Genomic DNA, 23,402 nt, shown 5'->3' with positions numbered 1-23,402 from the left:
TGAAACTGCATTATATGGAATTCTGGGCTAAATGAACTATTGTATCTAGATTCCAGTGTAATTCCTGTAATGACTAGTTTTATAGAGCAGCTACAGGACCCTGTTATTCAAGCTTTTACAGCTTAAAAATATAAGAGATCAATTTGGCTTTGAATTCATTTTCACTTATTAAGCAGCTGGCCAAAGCTCAGATGTTCCTTATATATATCATTGTCATGATTAAGAGGGAGAACCATTTGGGCAAATAGAAGTTATTTCAGTCATTGAAATATAACAAGGTTAGCTTTTAATTATCCCTAGTAGAGAGGATTTCGACGGTAAAATGTATTCATTAGGATGCTCGCCTGGTTTTTGTTGTTGGTGCTATTATCAGTTTTAATAAGCTAATTAACATAACAGTTAATTCCCTAATGTGTATAAGACTAACAAATTTGGAAAAACTTTCTTTTTAACAGAAGCTCTGGAAGATTGACCAAGGTCTAAAAGTGGACTATAAGGATCTAAAAATTTGACTATTAATTCTTAGGTTGACATAATGTTGTAATTCAACTATGTCCTCAAAATACACAGAAAACCTATTTAGCAATAACTGAGATTTTTAGTTAAATCCCACAACTACACATCTTTAAGTTTCATCATTAAATATATACATGTTTATACACTGTTGTCAGTATTTAATTTACCAACTTCCACTTGTTGCCTAGTTAGGTTACTTTATCTTCTTCTTCTCTGCTTATTTCTTAGAACTGCTGCTGTGGTGTCCTCTAATCATCTAAGGGTCTCACTAAATTTTCTGGCTCACTGTGGTCCTCTGCCATTGTACTTTGCCAACATCTACACTCATCCTTTGTGCCCATCTCTCATTTTTCTCAAGTTTGTAAATGATAGTAATCCTTTAGGTCAGAGGCAGAAGTTCATTGCATAACTGTTCTCACTTTTAATCATTACACTCTCCTGTATATGAGGTAGAGCAGAGAAATTGAGATTCACAAAAATTAAATAATTGTTCCAAGAAAACTTAAATACTAAGTGGCAGAGTGTGAAGTCTAACCCATGTCTTTATTACCATGTCACTGGTGTCTGTTGCCTCTGTAAATAAATTTCTCATACTGTAGATTTCAGTAAGACCTTGGGAACAGTGGTTAATGAAACTCAAGACAGTGTGAGTGCCTTAATGGGCTTACTTCCCATCTTCCCCCTCTGTGATATTTGCCAATTCAAATCAATCACCTACTAGCCAAATGGATATTTATTTGGTAGAATGTTAGAGAAATTTTTGAGCAGTGTCTCTTTCAGAGTACCCTGTATCCATGTAGGGCTGGATTGCCCTTGCTCGTCACTCACTGCTGTGGTGATATTACAGTGCATTGGCTTTGGTGATCCTTAGGTGGGGGGAATGGATACCTGAATGCCTTCCTGCCTGCTTTTCTACATGTATCATACATAAGTCACCTCTTGCTTGCTCTCATTCCTCAACCTTCAGAGAACTCAACCATTAGACATGTTTTTCAAATCTCATAACCCACTGAGTTAATCCTGTTAATTTCAGGGGATACAAAGGAGGAATTTTGGGGGGTAGAACTTGATTAAGTTATAACTGTATACCTGATCAACTTGTTAAGAAAGAAACTGCTACTTTTCTGTTTTTTAATTGATCAGGGTGGAGAAAAAAGAAACATGTGAATTCTTGACAAATTGTTGAATATATCATTTTAAGAAAGACTTTAAAGCCAAGAGCAAGAATAAATACCATTTCACATGTTAATATTTTTTAAATGCATCTATTAATGTATATATATACATATATATGGTATATATGTATATCTGCTATTGTGATGTACACCTATTAAAGTATATCTGTTCTATTGCATATAATTATAAAATAACAATTGAAAGGCACTTATCAAGAATTAATAAACAACACCCTATATTAAAGATGTTATTCTTAACTACCCATATACCAAATTTTATTAGTGTGTTAGTATTTTATACAAAAATCCAAGACTTTTCTTCTGAGTTGGTTATCTATATGCTGAGTTATTTAAGGTGTAGTATTTATGTTCTATAGGTCATAGTTACCATCTAGTTTATACATGGAGAGTACCTTTTCTTTTAATGTTATCTTTTAAAATTTCTAATTATGCTTTGTTTATCACCATGAATAGAAATTAAAGGGAGGAGGTTTTCATTCAGACATGAAAGAATTTGTATGTAATTAGATTTGTCCACCTGTGAAACAGTCTGTCTTGATAGGTATTGCTCCATCTCTGGAAGACTGAAATAAAGGGCGACCTTTAAAGGGTCCCGAAGAATGTGTAATGTATATCAACTGAGAGAATATGAAAGATCTTAAAAGTATAACACTTTTAGACATGCAATCTTTAATATCTACTGTTGCAGAAAATGAAGCATTGCCATTTTGAGCTAGCATAACTCCTCCAATCTGATTTGGGAAGCTCAAACATTTGAGATTAAGAGTTTAGAGCTGTTTTATAAATTATATAGATCAGGTTTTCCATTTTACAACCTTTTATCTTTAATTATGAACTTGTTCACTCATTAAACAAATTAAGCTCTGTTATTGCAAACCCCATGATGAATAAGACACAGTCTCTGTGCTAAAGGAGTTTACAGATCAGTAGGAGAGAGAAGACCAGATCAGGAACAACTGTTACACAGAACAACATGTAATATATTAGCAGTGAGTGGTGTAATTGAAATGGTAAAGTTAGCCATTAGAAGAAAAGACCTTTTTTAGCTCTGAGGATCAGGGACAACTTCTCTGATGACAGTTAAATTGTGTCTTAAAAAAGGGTGATTCCACAAAGAAGCATTACTGATTAATTCATCCAGCTCTTAAGAAAGATCTGTAGGTAACAATGGAAAATTTAGCAAGTTATAAAAATAATGTCAGTGGAGGGTGGAAAGGAATTTTATCCTTATGTGGAAATAGCCCAGATAGATAAATCCAGCATGGCTGTGATTTGGAAAAGGTAGTAGGAGGTGATGTCATGGACTTAAAATGGTTAGATGCAAATAGACTAGTAGCTATCTAGGAAGCCCGCTACGGAATCAAATAAAGACCAGCCTTTGCTTCACTTTAATTCTGTAAGACTTGAGGAGTAGAAATCGTGAGGAATATACAATTTTGTAAGATAATGAAGAAAAAGGGATTCATTCTCTTTAAAAAGGATGTCAAATTTCAGATGAGGAGAGGAAGTAAGAAGGGGGTGAAGAACTGGATTTGAGGAAAACAAAGGAGTTTTCATACCAAGAGGCTGGTGTTGTCAAAGGATACAATGTGGCAGGTCATTAAAGAAGGCTGAATGAGGGGCATATGTGAAAGTTCAATAACAAGAGTTCACCTGGTAGAAAGAAGTCTTTGACATACATAAGAGAACTGGACAGGATGAAAGTTGAATGAATATTCTTACAACTGTGAAAATACCTTGTGAAACAAACTAAATGACACATCTCTGCTTGTGTCTAAATTGAGTTTATAGAAATCTTTCCAGGTGCCTTAAAGTACCCAGTACATATGTTTACTTAATTTTACATAATTATAGCAGATCATTTGTTTCTTCCTTTCCTGAGATTCTTTCTGTGGTTTTATAAAATAATCATTGTTTATGTAGGTCTTCTACAGTTTCAAATTTTTTTATATTGAAGAAGTTTTAATGTTATATACATATACACACCCATTTAATATTAGATTGCATTTCATTTTAATTTCATTGCTTGAAGAAAAATCTTAGAAGCTAATGATGGGGAAATCAGTGTTCTCATTTTACCAGATGAAGCCAGGGTCCAGCTTTATAAAACGAATGGCCCAAGCTCATCCTTACCTTTTAAGTTTATGTTTTTCTTCAATTTGGAAAAGCTTCTCTTTGGTAAAGCAGTTGACTAAAGAGGTTTTCATTGTTTTTTTTAACTTACTGTGGGTATTTAGAAACTTGCCAAGCAATCTAAAAATACAGTCTATGAGAGAGGGTAAATGAATTGCTGCTCTATTGTAGACTTTTGGGTTTCTTTCTGTCTTGCTCCAGTCCTGATAATATCACACTGGAGACTGTGAATAATTCACAAACTGTATATTCCCTATTGGAATAATTGAGTGTTTTCTCCTCTTTGTGATTTAGTGTCTACTCTAAATTAATTCGATTTAAAATAAATTGATTTAAATTCCAATTTAAATCAGTAATCAAGAAAATACCATTTAATCATTTTCCCACAAAAGCACATCTTTTTATTCAAACTTAATAAATAGTCTCTTAAACTCAGTTTTCATTTTCCTAGAAGGATATTCTATACATTGAGAAGCAATGCTTTATTTAAAATTTTTCAGATTAATTTTGCAGCTGTATCATAAACCAGATGCTTTGGTTGTTTTATTCACATAGCCAATTGAAATAGATAACTGCTGAAGTTATCTCTTGTTCAATTGATTATTGATGTGTATTTGAGAACAGTTTTGTCTACATACATTACCTGTATTTTACTGAGCAGTTTATTATTTTGTTTGACTTTACAATGTATTTTCTTTCAGATACACAATTTTAAAATAAAATAAGGATGCATATTTTTCAAAGAAATATTTCAAATATGAACAAGCATTTTGGAAGGAATCTAGCCAGTATCCAGATAATATGACAAATTTTAAATATTGGATTAGGCAGCTGACTCTTTATTGTCTTCCTTTAGGAATCTTTCTATGATTTAGAATTTCCAACCATTAGATCAGGACCATGCTGTAGATCTCCAGATTGAAAGCTGTCCCTACTATCACTTCTCTGCTCTTTTCCAGAATCCACCGACAACATATATAGCCCCTCCTCACCCAAGGGGCTAAAATATCTGCTCTAAGTGAAATCACACTGATTCTTTTTGGATAGGATACTTTTTTTTATCATTGCTCCAAATAATCTAGAGAGAAACTTGAGCTCCTATAAGGAGTTTGTGGTTCATTCACAAAACCATTTGTAAAGATTTAATAATCCCCTTTTGTCTCAGATCAAGGACTCAGTAAACTTTTTTGTAAAGGGCTAGATGGTAAACATTTCAGACTTTGTGGCCAACGAGCAAAATTGAGGATATAATATAAATACTTATATATAAGAGAGAAAACAAATGGCCACAAATTTTTATTGATGAAATTCAAAATTGAATACTATTTCTAAAATACAGGCTTACTAATGAGAAGAATAGAATTTTGTGGGGACGGGATATTTTGGTTAATTCATGTTCAAAGTTAGTGTTCTCTGACATCAGATAATGATTGTAAATGTTCATCTGTGAAATCCATTCTTAGTTCATAGATTCATAAAGACAGGTTGGGAGGCCAGATTTGGTGCATGGACCATAGTTTGCTAATATTTATAAGTTACAAGTTACTACTGTTGTGTGTTACTTTTGAGCCTGCACAAAAATTAGTGCTCTATATATGTAATCGTTTTGAACAGAAAGCATTCAAAGAGAAATTGGTTGGTTTTAATGGTTTATCTGTAATTTTACTTAAGTATTCTGGTCTGGCGGAGAAATAAATTCTTGCCACTCGTCATTCTAGTGAAGGTCTAGTCTTGTGAAAATTTGTTGAATTTTTAAATAAGTAAAAGTTTATAAGGTGTCTTAGTAGAAGAAAAATTAGATCTACAATATGTAATCCCAAGGGCACAGGAATATCGTGTAGTTTTCAGTATTAAGTATTCTGTATATTACATGTAATAGGAAATTAATGAGTGCCTTTTATATTAAAATTTCTTATTTAACCCATCCCACTTAAAACTTTTTAGGTTTATACAGGAAAAGAAGACAAATTAAAAGGCAAAAAATCCTTTCTTAAAATGGCTAGTGGTCTGGCAGTTGTGAGGATGATGATTTCTATTTCACCAATGGTGTTTATGAACTGAACATTATTTATGCAGTTACACAGTTAACATGCGGCCCCAAATCTACTCACAACTGATTTTTGTTGTTGTTGCTTTTTATTTTTCTAGGATTTCTGTCTGTAGGATATATTCATTCCCCAGTAATGAAACTTTGTATATACCATATGGCAGCCTTGTTCCTAATGTGAATTATACACAGCATGTGATTAACCATCCTCTGGTATGAGGCTTGTCTCTACTGTGGCATTCACTAAAGCGTCTGTCTGATGGGGTGATGTTTTAGGACTTGAATATGTGGTGTTTTCTTGGTTTCTTTTAATTTCATATTTTCACACAGGTTTGGTCTGTTTACCTTTATTTTTGTGTCCTTTCTATGTTCTCCCCACCTCTCTGCTTCACCTTTCTTAGCAAAGATGAGGATTTCTACCTTCAACATACATTGTTGGTCTTGTCTTCTGTTTTTGTTAGGAGGGACAGCAGTGTGATAAAAGAGGAAATCAAAGCCTTTCTTGCCAATCGGAGGATTTCCCAAGCAGTTGTTGCACAGGTAACAGGTAAGAGCTGAAGAGCCCTTTATTCTGGAATCATGTCTAGTCTCTGCCTTCTGGTGCAGATGTTGGAATATTGCTTGCATTTCTGCATTGCAGTGCAGATCTGTCAGCTTAGGCATAATAATGTATGCCTGTGATTTAAAACCCTTTGTCTCCGATATCATGGAACTTCTCCAGTAATTTTTTTTTTACTTGTGCTAGTAAATTTTATAGCATTGTGATAAGCACAAAAACCCCCCATTTTATGGCTAAAAAAGGGTTCTCTGGTTTTCTTTTAATTGTGACAGAGCTTATGACACATGCACATCCAACTGCTATCTACATTTCATATTTTTAGAAGCTTTACAGTCCTCCAAATCTAATCCCTGATTTTGCCAATTGAAAAATGATTCACAAGGTTAAAGGGCGTTGTTTTTTTTTAACCAGTTTTCTGTATGTGAAAGCTGTCTTCAAGCCATTACTGAGAAGATAAGAGTTATCATTGTCTTCTCTCTTTGTTCTTTATTTCCCATCCCATTACCCACTCCACTGCAGCCCCATCCCAAGTATGTGGTGTATATGTGTCATTCTCTATTCAGATTGCATTTTTTATGGAGTTCCTAAGTTTTGGGGTAGTATGTCTTCTTTGTTGGTATGTAGTCTTCCTTTCTCTGATTTCAGTAATTTTAAGGACCGTAATAAAATCAACTATGCCTTAGTTATTAGGGGAACCAGAAACTCTTTCAACTGCATTTTGTAGTTGATACATGGTTGTATGTTATACATTAATAGATATGAAAATTAATTTATTCTTCCCCCTTCTTTTTTTTAACATGCCCCTAGCAGTTATGTAACTTTAGGCTTTTTAGCTTCTGTGCCTCAGTTTCTTTCCTCTCCAAAGAAATAGTTGGATTGATCTTCAATAGTACCTTCTAATTTTAGGGTATTATTTCTTTTCTCTAGACATTGATACATATTGAAGCTAATTTACCTAAAAGGTTGCTTTGACCATCAGTTTGGTTAAAAATGAAATGAGATTTCAGAAATCTTATACTTCACCCCAAGAATCTAAGATTGTATTATATGTGTTTAATATATTATACTAGTAATGTATTTTTGTAAATGATGAATCTGTTCATACTAAAAGACTTGAAAGGCATATCCTTTTGCATAGAAATCTTGAACAGAGGATAGTGTGTGAATTTAATTTTTGTAATCTTAAGGTGTTTTTTGGTAAGTTTAAAATAAATTGTTACCTATATCTTTAAAGATTGAGGTATGGGGCTAAGGGTGCCACTGAAAGGGCACTGATGTATGCCATGAAAAGATGGAGTGTTGTCTCTCAGGACTTCATTGCAGCCCCCAAGATTGGAAACAATAGTATCTTCTAGTTTGCCAGCCTGAACAAAATGACAAAGTTGTAGTGTTATATAGAACAATCTTATGAAGTTCAGAAAGTTGATTCTGTCCAAATACTGAGTATCTTGAATACTCTGAATCTTAAAACATCTGGACTTTTAAAATAGTAGCCTTTGAAACTCATCTGACTTGATGCAAATTATAATAAAATACCTTTAAAAGGATTTTCTTAATAGTTTACAAAAGCATCAGCTATACCATAATGGATTAAACATAGTACATCAAATACTGCTTTTTTGGAAAAAGAAACTAAAAGATGTTTTAGCATCTTGCTACTCAAAATACTGCCATGAAATGGAAGTATTGGGAACTTGTTAGAAATGTAAAGATGAGAGTATCACCCTTAACCTACTGAATCTGAATTTGTATTTTAACCAGAACCCCAGGTGATTTAGGTTTGAGAAGCACTATTCTAGAAGATCGGCAAGCTTTCCTGACATTAACTTCAAAGGAATGACAGTGTTTAACATTGACCTGCTCAGTAATAGTCACCATGATGCCGTCCTGTTTTTGAAAGCAAGAGTTGAAAATATTTTTCACATTCATTATGCTAAGTCACATGGACCTTTCCTTTGCTGCTGGAATCACAGTATTGGTGCTGTTAAAAACTTCTCCCCCTTTTTCAGCCTCACCCCTACTTAATCTTCCTCTTCTTCATTTCTAGTCCAAAAGCTTAGGTTCATTTTCCCTTGATCAGATATCTGTGATGGTTCTCCTTTGTGTGAAAAAATAAAAGTCCTTATAATCAGACTCCAGCCTTCTTTTTATTGCCATCTTAGGCAATAGACTATTCAGCGCCCTCCCTAGCTGAATTTAGTACTTGCCATTTCCAGAATTCTGCTAACTTGGATGCTTACAAATCATTGGTTGTGCCTAGGATGGCTCTCTGATAAGAAGCAATAGTATTTTCTAGTTTGCCACCCTGAACAAAAGACAAAATTATAGTGTTACAGAACAGCATTACAAAGTTCATAAAGTTGATTTTGTCCAAGTGGAAATATTCCTGAGTATCTTGAATAATCTGAATCTTGAAACATTTTGGGCTTTTAAAATAATAGCTTTTGAAACCCATATAAATTCCTGACCTAACCTAAATTCCTGTTTACCAAGGTTACCTCAGTTATTATCCTCACTTTGACCTCTTTGACCACTTTAGCCCAAAAGACCTCTCTATTTTCTGAAACTTATCACTTAGTTCACCACTCTAAAGTACTAAACTTCATTTCATTTATGCATTTTAGAGTAATGTTCTTTGAAAGCAGCTATCTTTTCTTAGAAATCCCCAGAGTCTAGCTTTGTATACGCTCTCTGAAGATTTCCTGATCACCTCGCCGCCTTACAAGGTAAAGGGAGTATTGGTGAAGCTGACACAAGCTATACATGTGAAAATTTGTCCAGTACAACTTTATCTAGTGATGTTCCCACTCCAGAAATAATTACTTATTTGCTTAACAAATGTTGCATGAGTTCTTGCCACTAAAGAACTCACATTTTTCTTTTATCTACTTTAATTATTTACATAAAGCAGGGGAGTGAGGATGATTTATAACCAGATAGGTTCATTGTCCAATTGGTCAACTTACTGAATTCATGTAGTTCTCATGTGTTACTGTGTTCGTTTTTCACCCAGCCCATCCAGTCACCAAGTTAAATTCAGGGGCAGGGCTTTTCATTCCAGAAAAGAGATCCAGCTATAGAACAGTGAGTGAGTGAGTGAGAACTAGTGTAGAGCCTGGGCCTCATAACTGGCCCACCTGGGATAGACTAGCCTGAGTAAAGAAGCCTTCTCAGCATGCAGGCCTCATTCATTAGGGTTACCTGATCAGTGTGTGCACATTTTTCTGCCTTTAAACAAATTAGTCAAGTGTATCTTAGAAGAATATCTATCCAGTGAAATCTGCCTCAGAGTAAGGTTTAGGATGTGGTGTTCCAGAATCTCTGTCCTGTAATAGAATCTCTTAAAAGTCAGTTAAGTTAAACTCTAATATGTGAATAAATGAAATAAATCAACCTTGAGATAAAAATGGGGAGTGGTGCATAAGAAAAGTGTAGTGAGATGCAAAATTACACATGTGCTTGCTCCAGAAACAAATATAGAGGTTTCTTTTTATAGATTTGAAGGATTTCTATAATAAGATAAACAAGAAGTTCCTGGGTGGGGTCTGTATAAATAATATCCTACTGATAGGAAAAATGACAGTATAAACAGGATATAATAACAGTGCCTGCTGAATTTCCCAGCATGTTATTTGTAGCTTCTTTCACAGAGTCACAGCTGCTCCCACCAAGGTTGGATTTTTACCTCTGTAAGAGGTCGAGCAAGATTCTAAATTTTCACTGACAGTGGTGGGGAGGGGAGCATGCACAGCTTTTGCTTTTAGTAATAAACACGTGTATTTTATAGTTGCTTTCAAGGTAAAACATTTTCATTGGCTGTTAAAATTCTTAAAACATGGTTTTCTTTTTAAATGACTTCTGACAAAAGCAAGGAGGCAGAATAGATGAATAAATGGTTAGAGCTTGAGTGAGTGCTTATCAGTCAAAGAAATACCTTAATTGGATTAATAATCTCCTAAAAAATAAAGAAGAAAAAAATTAGCATCTCTGAATTTTAAGAAATGTATCAATTTTATTTTGTTGAATGATAAGTAGTATAGTGGAAAAGCAAAGTTCTAGTCTGTCTGACATTAAATAGCCTTGGGGTCCCTGGGCAAATCACAATGCTTTTCTGAACCTCAATTTCCTTATTTATAAGATGAGGGGTTTTGAACAATTATTTTCTAAGTATTCTTTGCAGGTGTCAAATTCTATTCTGTTTTTTAAGTGTTAAGTACGTTTAACAAGTGTGCATCTAACCCATATCTAGTGACTTACATTACCAAAATGTAAGAATTTGTGTAGAGAGCCTCTAAACCTGTTTTAGAAGTGATCCAGCTATACTCATATCACTTCCCTTTTTAAATTATCTTTGAAATGAAGGATAACACCAAACTTTTCCAAGGAAGCTGTACCATTTTGCATTCTCAACAGCAATATATGAGTTTCCTTGTTGCTTTGCATTCTCTTCAGCATTTGGTATTTGTGCTTCTCTTTAAGTTTAGCCATTCTAGTGCATATGCAATAGTATTTCACTCTAGTTTATTTTGCATTTTTCTAATGACTAATTATGTTGTGCATCTTCTCAGATACTCATTTGCTATTTATGTATCTTAGGTGAAATGTCTGTCAAAGCTTTTGCCTATTGTTTTTTAAATCAAGTTGTTTGCTTTATTATTGATTACAAGAGTTCTATGTATATTCTGATATAGTCCTTCAATATGTGGATTTATAGGTATCCTGGCCTGAGGTCTGCATTTTCTTAATATTGTCTTTCAAAGAATAAATCTTTTTAATTTTGATGGTTATATTTATCATTGTTTTCCTTTATAGTTCATGCTTTTTGTGACCTAAGAAAGTTTGCCTCAGTGAAGTCTCAAACATTTCTTGTTTTCTTCAAGAAGTTGTATAGTTTCAGCTAGTATGTTTAGGTCTATGAACTATGTCAAGTTAATTTATGTGTGTGTGTGAGGTAAGAGTTAATATGTATTTTTTTTCCATGTAGATATCCAATTGTTGGAGCAGCATTTGTTGAAATGGTCAGCAGTGGTCAAGAGACTTAATTTTTTACCTGTTCAATTACATGGGCACTTCTGTCAAAAATTAATTGAATGTATATGTATGGGTCTTATTTCTGGGCTCTCTATTGTGTTTCATTGGTCTTTCAGTCAATCCTTACACCAATATAAAATTGTAAATTATTGTAGACTTACAGTCAATTTTGAGATCCGAAAGCATAATTCCTCCCAACTTTGTTTTTCTTTTTCAAGATAACTGTTGATATTTGCATTTTCAAATACATTTTAAAATCAGCTTGTGAATTTCTACAGAAAAGGATATTTGTTTTGAGATGGGGATTAGGAATGTATTGAATATATAGATCAATCTTGTGTTAGGAATTGACATCTTAACCATATTTAGTGTTCTTATCCAGGAACATGGTATCTCTCCCCATTTTCTTAGGGTCTTTTATTTTCTCTCAGATTCTGTATTATTGTAATATCCTTGTCTAGTTTTGTTAATCATGATAATGTAGCCTTCATAAGATGAGTTGGGAAATGTTCCCTTCTCTTGTATTTCTAGAAGAATTGGTATAGACTTGGTATTATTTCTTCCTTAATTATCTTTATTTAGAGACTGTGCTTCTTTTTAAATAAAGTGAGTATCTTACACTTGGTCATAACTTATTTCCTAGAACTGTTCCTATGGGAGTTGTACCCTGTACTGAAGTCAGAAGATTAGAATATAGAATAGTAGATATTGGTCCTTAATACCTCAAAGGTTGCCAGCACTTTTCTATATGACTTTTCCATTGGTAAAAATATTTTCTTTTGCCAATTTTCTAAAACAGCAGGGCTACAAGCCACAAACCAAAACTGACTTTAGGTACAGCAGTAGCCCATCCCCTGTGCCCTAGTATGCCTGAATAAAAAACATAGTTTTTGCTCACTTACACTATGGGATTTTGCTTGCCATAGTAGTTTTAAAAATATTGAATGACTTATCTCTAAACCTGTTCCCAGGCAGATGCATGGACAGCCTTTTGATTTTGAACACATTGATTTTAAGGTACATGTTCAATACAACATTGCCCTAGGATTTTTGTCATTGTTCTTGATGAGAAACATAGGAACAAGTTTTTAGAAACATACTTATGTGATCCTTAATATCTTGAGACATTTTAAGAACTAGAATATGCTCTGTTCATAAAAGTGCTTTTTTTCTCCTTTGACTCTTAAACAATAAAATTGTGTGTTGCTCCCAAGTCCTTCCATTATTATTTTTTGAGGACATTTATTACCACTGTCTCTTGATTTTTCTAGGACATTAAGAGTATCTTTGAAATGTCTGAGTGCTATGTGTTAAAATAATTATTATCACACATAATAATATTTAGGAAGAACAAAACTATTAAACAATTGTTGACCATGCTTTTTTCAGTCTTTAGCTCAGCTCCATCATTGTACTAAATACCTACCAGGACAGCATTGTGAGTTGTAGATGACCAATGGTAGATGCTTTTTACTACTGTGCATTTTGTTAGCTAAACCTCTCTTTCTGGAGAGAGTTTTTATTTTTAGCTATAATTTATTTTAACACTTACCAAGTGCTAGGTGCTGTGCTAACTGTCTTATATATTTGAGAGGCAGGTGTTAACTTTTTCCATTACAGACGAGAAAACTGAGGCTAAAAGAGATTTCAGTCATTTGCTCATAGTCACACAGCTAATTGCTGTTTATCTTGGTGCAAAGCTAGTGTTCTTGACATAGCATTTCAGTAAACAGAGGCAGTATAATACACTGGTCAAGAGCATGATTTGGGCTCAAAATGTGATTTCTATCACTTACTAGTTATATAACTTTGGGCAAGTTACTGAATTTCTTACCTCAGTTTTCTGAAGTAATATGAACAATAATATGGAAATGAGAACAGTTCTTGAGTAGATTAAATGAGTTAAAGCAAGTAAAGTTTCTGGTGCATAGTAAATGCCATAGAAGTTTTGTATTAGTATCATTCATTATTTACCACTATACTGCTTAATGTTCAGTCAGCTATCATTTCTCCTTCATCCTTCTCCCAGTTGACTTTTCTGAAGCAGAGGTTCCTGAGATTAAATATGTTTCATGTTTCTAGCCTTGGAACACTTAATAATCAACTTTAAAAAATATATAGCACCCTCATGTTCACTGCAGCACATTTACAATACCAAGATATGAAAATAACCTAAGTGTCCATTGGTGTAATAATGGATAAAGAAAATGTGGTGTATATATACAATGGAATATTACTGTCATTAAAAAAAAGGAAATCCTGCCATTTGTGACAACATGCATGGACCTTGAGGGCATTATGCTAAGTGAAATAAGTCAGAGGAAGGCAAATACTATTTGATATCATTTATATGCAGAGTCTGAAAAAACAAACAAACTCATAGATACAGAAAATAGACTTATGGTTACCAAGTAGTGGGGGGAATGGGGCATAGAGGCAGGTAAAGGTGGTCAAAAGGTACAAACTTCCAGTTATAAGTAAGTCCAGGAGATGTAACATACAGCATCGTGACTATAGTTAATAATACTGTATTGTATGTTTGAAAAACACTAGAAGAATAAATTTGAGTTCTCGTCACACACACACACACACACAGATTTGTAACTACATATGATGATAGATGTTAACCAGACTTATTGTGGTAATGATTTCAGAATATGTATATATATATCAAGTCACTATGTTGCACACCTGAAACTAACGCAGTAAAAAATGTTCATAATAGATCAGTTGATCTTAATGAACAGAATATGAAAAAGTTTAGTGAGTTGATTTCAAATTCAACATTGCTGCTAATCTTTAAGATCTATCACTTGTCAAGTTTTAGTGTAGCATCAGAGAATATCCAAAATTATTTGAGAAAGCTGTTGAAATACACCTTCCTTTTCCATCTTAAAAAAATGTCTAAATTACACTTTGACATTAGCTTAGGAAACTTTCTTCACCAGTATGAACTAGTCTTCCACAATATGACATGCACAAAATTGCCTGAAAAAATGCTATTTCTGTAACTTCAGCTAATATCCTGCACAGAGTAGGATATGAGGAGGAGAAAGTCCATGTCCCCTGCTGGAAAGATCTTCCTTCTCTCTCTGCCCCATAATCTCTCTTCTGCTGACCTTGCCAGGATTCTGCCTAGAATCCTCATTTTATTATTCAAAAAAAAAAGTGGGGGTGGAAATTGTGGTGATATTTGCACAGCTCTTTGAATATACTAAAAAAACCATTTAATTGTATCCTTTACATAATGTGAAGTGTATGGTATGTGAATTGTATCACAATAAATCAGTTTTAAAAAGAGAAGAGAGGGAATAAATAGATAGTAAAATAATTCTAAAATAACTTCTGAACAGAATTAGTTCCCAAAAGTGGATTTTCAGTGTATTCTTATTACTGAAATAAAAACCTAATAAACTAAAAATAAAAGTTATAAAATTAAAAATATGAATTTACTTTTTATATTAGAAAATATATTCATGTGGTCAAACTTCAGAAGTATGTAAGGGTATATACAGTGCTGAGTTTCTCTCCTGTCAGTCGTATAGTCCTCCTCACAGAGAGACTAATGTTACCAGTTTCTGCAGAGATACTTTGTGCATTTACAAGGAAATACAAGCCTTTTCTCCTTTTTTACTTGATAGGTGGTATGCTAATTAATATACACTATTTTGCATCAAGCTTGTCTAAGTTAGAAATTATCCCACATCGGTACATAAAGTGTTATCACAGGATTTTGGAAGTTTTTTGGGGAGAGGGCAGTTTTATTCTGTTATTGGTACATAAAATATTGACACATATTAATATTAATCAGTATTGTCACAGATGTGGTGAAATGTGGTATAAACATTGATAAGCATCCTGTTTAGATTGATCTCCAGATCAGTTGTACCATCTATACTCTAACCATTGCTCTCCATCTTTGCTAATAATTGGTATATTGTTAAGACTTTTTCGTGTTTTTTTCAACCTTATGGAAGTGAGATCATATTTCACTGCAGTTCTATTTTTTTTATAGGTATAGTTGACAATTACCATTACTTTCAGGTGTACAACATAATGATTTAACATTTTTATATATTGTAAAATGATCACCACAATATGTCTAGTTAACATCCATCATCATACATAATTACAAAAAGGTATTTTTTCTTGCGATGAGGACTTTTAAGATCCACTCTCTTAGCAGCTTTCACTGCAGCTTTTGATGATTACTATTTAGGTTAAGCATCACTTCATATTTATTGGCCATTTACATTTCCTTTTTTTGAATTAACCTCTTTAAATCTGTTGTCCCTTTTTTATATGGTTATGTTTTCTGTTTCCTTTTATTTTTTAACAAATAGAAATTAAATATTTAAGATGCGTACTGTGATGTTTTGATATATGCTAACATTATTATCACTGTTTAGAAAGTATACTATATCATCTTCTAAATACTGTAATTTTCTACCAACTTTTAATATTTAGCAATTTACTTAATACTTTAAACTATTTTTTGCCTTTATCCCACACTCAGGCACTAACTAAATACTTGTTAAATAAATTCAGGTAAGATTTCACTTTGGTGATAATAATTACATAATTCTTTTAAATGTATATACTCTTGTATGTGTAACATTTCTTTCTTTTTTGTTTTTAATGTTTATGTACACCCCCTTGGACTATGTAATTTATCTTCTAGAAATTTATGCTATAGAAATACTTGCTGTGGCTAGAATGATGAATGTGATGAATATTTATTGTGTCATATTACATGTTAGCAAAAAGCTGAAAATAACCTAAATATACATCACTACAACACAGGAGTTGGGTAAATTATGGTACATCCATATTATGGAGCACTGTTTGTCCATGAAAGAATAAGGCCTCTCTCTTTGTCTCAAATAGAATGGGGAAAGGGGTTGAATTTTAAGGTGTTGAGAAGGAGATGATTGCTTTTATTTTTAATCACCAATTTTTGAAACATATATCATGTCACAGGCTCAACAATAATATTGTGTACTGGCCCGATTCAACTCAAGTATCACCAGTTTGCACTGCGTGCTCTTTGATACCAGTCAGAATCATAACAGGATTTTGTTGTTTTGACATGATTCTAAAGTTCCTTGTAAGACAAAATGCCTAAGAATAACTAAGACATTCTTTGAAAAGAACAGAGGACAGTAGTTTGAACAAATTTTCCCTACTAGATAGTGAAGTATACTATCTTACCATAACTATGGTTGGAGTAAGTAAATAAAATCATACTGTCAGATTGATAGATGTATCAGCTGTACAGAACAAAATTCATTAATAGGTCCTTGTATGTAGGGAAATTTAACATTTTAAATAAAGGAGGTGTTTCGAATCTGTAAGAAAATGGTGTTTTTTCATTGGTGTCTCTTTGAAAATAAAGTAAAAGTAAGTCTCCACATCACACCAGAAACAAACATCAGTTTCCATATGGAATAAAGATATATATATATTTAAACTGGATAAAAAGTCCTCATTACTATTAGAAGAAAATACTGAATATTTTCATTATTTTAAAGTAGGAAAGAAAGCTTTTCCTAAGGAGTACATAAATCCCAAAAGATAAATTTAGATGGATTGAACTGTATAAAAATTTTAAGCATATGTCCAATAAGACACACTAAACAAGATTCACATCGAAAGATATTTGCAATGTGGAGAGCAAAGGATTGGTATTTATAATATGTCAAAAAGAGCAATTACAGGTTATTGTGAAATTTAAAAAACAGAAAAAGTTTTGAAGACTGTCAATATGTAATTTCTAGAAGATGAAATATAAATGGCCAGTATACATACCAAAAGATTTATAGCCTCTTGGAAAATTAAATGACAACTACCAGTTAAAAGTGGTTTTTTGCCCTTAGGTCAGCAAATTTTAGAAGATTGGGGGATACCACCGGTTAAAAATAGCAGAATAAAATTTTTCTCCACATCTATCCACCATAACCCAGCAGAAGCAATAAAATAAACAAAATCAAAAATAATAAATGTGTGATAATTCCAGTTTATTTGAAGAACCTCCAAAACTGTTTTCCATTTTACAAGCCCACCAGAAATGTATGAGGGATCCAGTTGCTTCCCATCTTCACCAACATTTGTTACTATTTATCTTTTTATTATAACCATCGTAGTGGTTGTAAAGGGGTAGCATAGTTTTGACTTGTATTCCTTAATGGACTAATGATGTTGAGCATCTTTTCAAGTGCTTTTTGGCCATTTGTATATCTTCTTGGAGAAATGTCTAGTCAAATCCTGTGCCCATTTTTTAATTGAGTTTTTATCTTTTTATATTGAATTGTAAGAGCTCTTTAAATATTCTAGACACAAGTCTCTTGTCAGATAAAGGGTTTGCAAATATTTTTACATTCTTTTTGGTGACCTGTGAAGTACACAAAGTTGTAATTTTGATGAAGTACATTTTTTTGTTCCTGCTTTTAGTGTCATAGCTAAGAAACCATTGCCTAATTCAAAGTCATGCAAATTTACATCTGTTTTCTTCTAAGAGTTTTGTAATTTTAGCTCTTACATTTAGGTCTCCAGTCCATTTTGAATAATTTTTGTATGTGATGTGAGGTAGGAGTCTAATATCATTTTGTTTGCATGTGGATATCTAGTTGTTCCAGCATCATTTGTTGAAAAGACTATTTCTCCCTATTGAATTTTCTTGACACATTCGTCAAAATGAATTTATCATAAAGGTATGGATTTATTTCTTGACTCTCAATTATATTTGTTAATCTATTTGTCTATCCTTAATGCCAGAACCACACAGTCTTGATTACTGTAGTTTGATAGTAAGTTTTGAAATTGGGATATGTGAATCTTCAACTTTGTTCTTTTTGAGATTTTTGACTGTTCTGGATCCCTTACATTTCCATAGGAATTTTAGGATCACTTTGTCAATTTCTGCATTAAAGCCAGCTGGAATTTTAATAGGAATTACATTGAATCTGTAGATTACTTTGGGGAATACAGTCATTTAAAGAATATCAAGTCTTCCAACCCATGAATACAAGATGTTGTTCCTTTTATTTAAGTATTCTTAAATATCTTTCAACAGCGTTTTGTAGTTTTTGTTAAACAAGTTTTACACTACTTTTGGTAGATTTATTCCTAAGTGTTTGATTCTTTTTGACACTATTGTTAAGTAGAATTGCTTTCTGAATTTCATTTTTGGATTGTTCAGTGCTAAGGGGTAGAAATAAAGTTTAATTTTGTATGTTGATTTGTATCCTGCAACCTTGATGAACACATTTATTAGTTCTGATAGTTTTGTGTGTGCCTCCACTCGTGTGACATTGTTTAGATTTTCTGTATACACGATCATGTTATCTGCAAACAGGTGGTTTTGCTTCTTCCTTTCCAATCTGGATGCCTTTTATTTTGTGAGCTTGCCATTTGTCCTGGCTAGAACTTCCAGTACTGTGTTAGGTAGAAGTAGTAAGAACCAGCATCACTGTGTTGTTCCTAATCTTAGTGACAGAGCTCTCAGTCTGCAACCGCTAAGTATGTCAGCAGTGGGTTTTTCATAAATGTCCTCTATCAGTGTAAGGAAGTTTGCTTCTATTCCTAGTTTGTTGAGTGTTCTCTATCATGAAAGGATGTTGGATTTTGTTAAGTGTGTTTTCTTTGTCTATTAAAATAATTCCAGGGTTTTGTCATTTATTAATATGGTGTATTACATTGGCTGATTTTCATATGTTGATTGAATCTTGTTTTCCTGAGGTAAATCCCACTTGGTCATGGTGTATTATCCTTTTTATATGTTGTCAGATTTTGTTTGTTAGTATTTTGTTGAGGGTATTTACATCTGTATTCATAAGGGATATTGACCTGTAGTTTTCTTTCACTGTCTTTGTCTAGTTTGATACTGGGGTAATGCCTCCTCAAAAGAGTTGGGAAGTGTTTCCTCCTTTTCTATTTTTGGAAAGACTTTGTGAAGGGTTGATGTGTTGTGTGTGTGTGAGAGAGAATTTTGAAATGCTGGGTAGAAGTTGTCAGTGAAGCCATCTGACCTTTGTGGGAACATATTTTTATTGAAATATAATTGATATACAATATTATATTGGTTTCAAGTAGGAAAATTTTTGACTACTAATTCAGTATCTTTATTTGTAATAGATCTTTTCATATTTTGTTTTTTCTTCAGTTGGGTTTAGCAGGTTCTAGGACTTTTGTCCATTTCATCTAGGTTGCATAGTTTGTTGGCTTACAGTTGTTCATAGAATTACCTTATAATCTTTTTTATTTCTGTAAGGTGAGTAGTAGTGTCCTCTCTTTTATTCCTGATTTTAGTAATTTGAGTCTTCTCACATTTTGCTTTGTCAGTCTACCTAAAAATTTCTCAAATTTGTTGACCTATTCAAAGAACCAATTTATAATTTTATTTTCTCTGTTATGTTCCTATTTTCTCTCTCCTCTTTTTCCTCTATATTATGTCCTTCCTTTGCTTGCCTTGGATTTAGTTTGCTATTCTTTTTCTGTTATTTTAAGGCAGAAGGCTAGTGTATTGATTTGAGATCTTTTTTCTTTTTTAATAGAGGCAATAATAAATTTCCCTCCAAGCATTTTCTTAGCTTCATCTCTTATGTTGTGGTATGTTGTGTGTGTGTGTGTGTTTCAATCATCTCAAAGTATTTTCTAATTTTTCTTGTGGTTTCTTTGACTCCTTGGTTAAGACTGTATAGTTTAATTTCCACATATTTGTAAATTTCCCATCTTCTATTATTGAATTCTAATTTCATTCCATTGTGTTGGGAGAACAAGTGTTTCTATGATTTAAAATTTTTGAGACTTGTTTTTGTCCTAACATTTCATCTGTTGTGGAGAATGTTGCATGTACATTTGAGAAGAATATGTATTCTGTTGTTGAGTGGAATGTTCGATAGTTGTTTGTTAGGTCTAGTTGGTTTATAATGTTGTTTAAGACTTCTGTTTCCTTGTTGACATTCTGTTTGGTTGTCCTATCTATTGTTGAAAGTGGATAGTGAAGTCTCCAATTATTGCTGAATTGTCTATTTCTCCATTCATATCTGTCAGTTTTTGCCTCATCTATTTTGGGGCTTTGTTGTTTGATATATATATATATATATTTTTTTTTTAAGTTATGTCTTCCTCATTAATTAACCTTTTATCATTATAAAATGCCCTTCTTTTGTCTGTCAACAAATTTTTGTGTTTAAGTCTGTTTTGTATAGCCCTTTGAGTTTTCATTTGCTTGCTGTTTATATGGCATATATTTTCCTATTCTTTTATTTGCAACCTACTTGTCTTTGAATCTATATATCTTTTGTAGACACCATATAGTTGTATAGCGATTTTTAATCTATTCTGCCAATTCCTTTTTTCTTATAGAATGTTTAGTTTACTTAAATTTAATGTGATTATTATGAAGTAGAATTTACCTCTGCCATTTTGTCATTTGTTTTCTGTGTTTTTGTGTCTGTTTTGTTCCTGTGTTGATTACTTCCTTCTTTTGTGTTAAGCAGATATTTTCTAGTGTACCAGTTTATTAAATCCCTTGTCATTTCCTTTACTGTATTTTTTTAGTTATTTTCTTAGTGGCTGCTTTGGGGATTACTGTTAACATCTTAATTTATAACTAATTTGGGTTAATATTAACTTAATTTCATTAGCATAGAAAAACCTTGTTCCTTTATAGTTTCATTCCCTGTACTGTCCTTTTGGGCCATTATTCCCATATAAATTATATGATAATATATTGTATGCCCATCAACTTGGATTCATAATTATCCAGTTTTCTTTTAAATCAAATAGGGATAAAAGGAGTTATAAGCAAAAAATACATTTACACTGTCTTTTATATTTACCTATGTCATTACTTTCACTGGCATTCTTTATTTCTTCATGTGTATTTATATTACTGTTCAGTGTCTTTTCATTTAAACTAAAAGAGCTCTATATAGTATTTTTTTTTTAAGGCAGGTCCTCTGGCATCAGATTTTCTCTAGTTTTTGTTCATCTGGCAATGTCTTATTGTCTTCCTCATTTTGGAAGGATAGTTTAGCTGGATATGGAGTTTTTGTTTGATGTTTTTTCTCCCCCCCAACACTTTAGTTATATCAGCCTGCTCCTTTTGACTTAGTGGTTTCTGATGAGAAATCAGCTCTTAATCTTATTGAGCATCCCTTATATTATAATGCATCATTTTTCTCGTGCTGTTTTCAAATTTTCTCTTTGTCTTTGGTTTTGAACAGTTTATGGTGTCTCTAGTTGTGGATCTTTCTGAATTTACAGTACTCAAAGATTATTGAGCTGCTTAAATGTGTACACATTAATGTTTTTCCTCAAATTTGGGGATTGTTTGGCTATTTTTTTTTTTTAATGTCCTTTCTCCATTTTTCTGTTTCTCATGGTAGATCATCTCAATTGACCTGTCTTTAAGTACATGGACTATTTCTTTTGCTAGTTCACATCTGAATTTAAGCTCCTTTAGTGAATTTTTCATTTCATTTCTTCTGTTTTTCAACTCTAAATTTCTATTTGATTCTTTCTTATAGTTCTTGTCTCATTATTGATATTTTGTTTGGGGGGAGTTTTTCTCATATTTTCTTTTAGTTCTTTAGACATGTTTCTTTAGTTCCTTGGATATCTTTAAAATAGCCAATTGAAATATTTGCCTAGTAAGTCCAATGTTTGGGTTTCTTCAAAGACAGTTCTTATTGGGTGCTTCTTTTACTATGTATGTGTTATATTTTCTTGTTTCTTTGCATGATTCATAAATTTTGTTTTTTAAACTGGAAAGTTTAAGTAAGTACACTGTGGAAACTCTGAATATCAGATTCCTTCCTCCACCTGGATTTGTTGTTGGTTTGATGTTGTTGCTCTGCTTGTTTAGGGACTTCCCTGAACTAATCCTGTAAAGTCAGTATTCTTTGTGGTGTGTGTCTACTGAAGTCTCTTCCTTGTCAGCTATGTGGTGAGTTAACACACCACAAAGAATACTGACATAGATTTCTGTAAATACCTAGAACCTATAAATTTCTCAGCTTTGCTGAGGGGCTCTGTTTGTGTATTGGGGTGTGCTTTCAGTACTTAGGTAGGCAGTTTATAATTCTGCATGAACCTTCAGTTTCTCTTTGCACATGTCTCAAGGTCAGGTGGCAGTGAGAGCTTAGGGTTTTCACAGTTTTCCTGTGCATGCACATTGCCCCAGTCATGCAGTTAGACCTAGGCATGTGCACAGCCCTATATATATGCCTGGAATTCTAGATTCCCAGAAATATGTCAAAGGTCTTCAGAAATTGTCTAGACTTCTCATTTCTCAGCTTTTAGAATACTTTGGTCAGCTCCTTGTTTGCCTTAACTGTTATCATTACTTCAGTAAATGTTAATGGATGTTAAATGATTGCCACCAATTGTTTTCAACAAATCACTTCTTTTCTTTCTCCTCCCTCAGGGTAAAGGCTATTCACACCAAATGGGGTCTGAATCCTCTCAAATAAGGACAAGCTTTGCAAATGGGAGTTTCTAGGGAACTGTCAAGACAGGTCAGATAAGGACAGTTCTCTTAGAGTGGTGTTTTGGGGGCTCCAAACCTGTTTTACCCCCTCCACTGGCTATTAGGCCACTACTGGTTTTCACTGTGATTGCCAGAAAACTGGTTTTCAAGTCTTTGATGCTGGGATGGTAGGGATTGTTGTAGGTCAAGTTAAAATGTCATGTAGCTGTTCTTACTAAAAATCCGCATTTTTTCTTGAATAAGCATTCCTTGGATTGTTGCTAGCCTTTGGTTAATTTCCAGAGTTCTGAAAAAGTTGATATTGACAATTTTTGCCAGTGTTTTTATGGTAGAGCAGGTTTTGCTTTCATTGCTTTATGGCGGACTAGCTTTTCAAAGGTCCTTTCTCTGCCATTCCCATTTACATCACTCCGCTTTAACAGATTT

General features: G+C 33.1%; 1 protein-coding gene across 15 annotated transcripts in view; it reads left to right on the top strand.

Annotated features, from left to right (window-relative positions):
- The window catches only part of HMBOX1 (homeobox containing 1), a 171,569-nt gene that overhangs the window by 78,258 nt on the left and 69,909 nt on the right, over positions 1 to 23,402 (top strand). For all 15 annotated transcript variants that reach the window (XM_036888831.2, XM_036888841.2, XM_036888836.2 and 12 more), the window contains one exon: positions 6,354 to 6,439. In XM_036888831.2, the coding sequence (XP_036744726.1) occupies positions 6,354 to 6,439 (86 nt within the window). The remainder of the gene's footprint in view (positions 1 to 6,353; positions 6,440 to 23,402) is intronic.

Source organism: Manis pentadactyla, chromosome 1 (assembly GCF_030020395.1).
Source record: "Manis pentadactyla isolate mManPen7 chromosome 1, mManPen7.hap1, whole genome shotgun sequence".
In the NCBI taxonomy this organism is placed as follows: domain Eukaryota; kingdom Metazoa; phylum Chordata; class Mammalia; order Pholidota; family Manidae; genus Manis; species Manis pentadactyla.
Note: the sequence above shows the minus strand (reverse complement) of the source record. Positions and strands in the feature narration are given on the sequence as shown.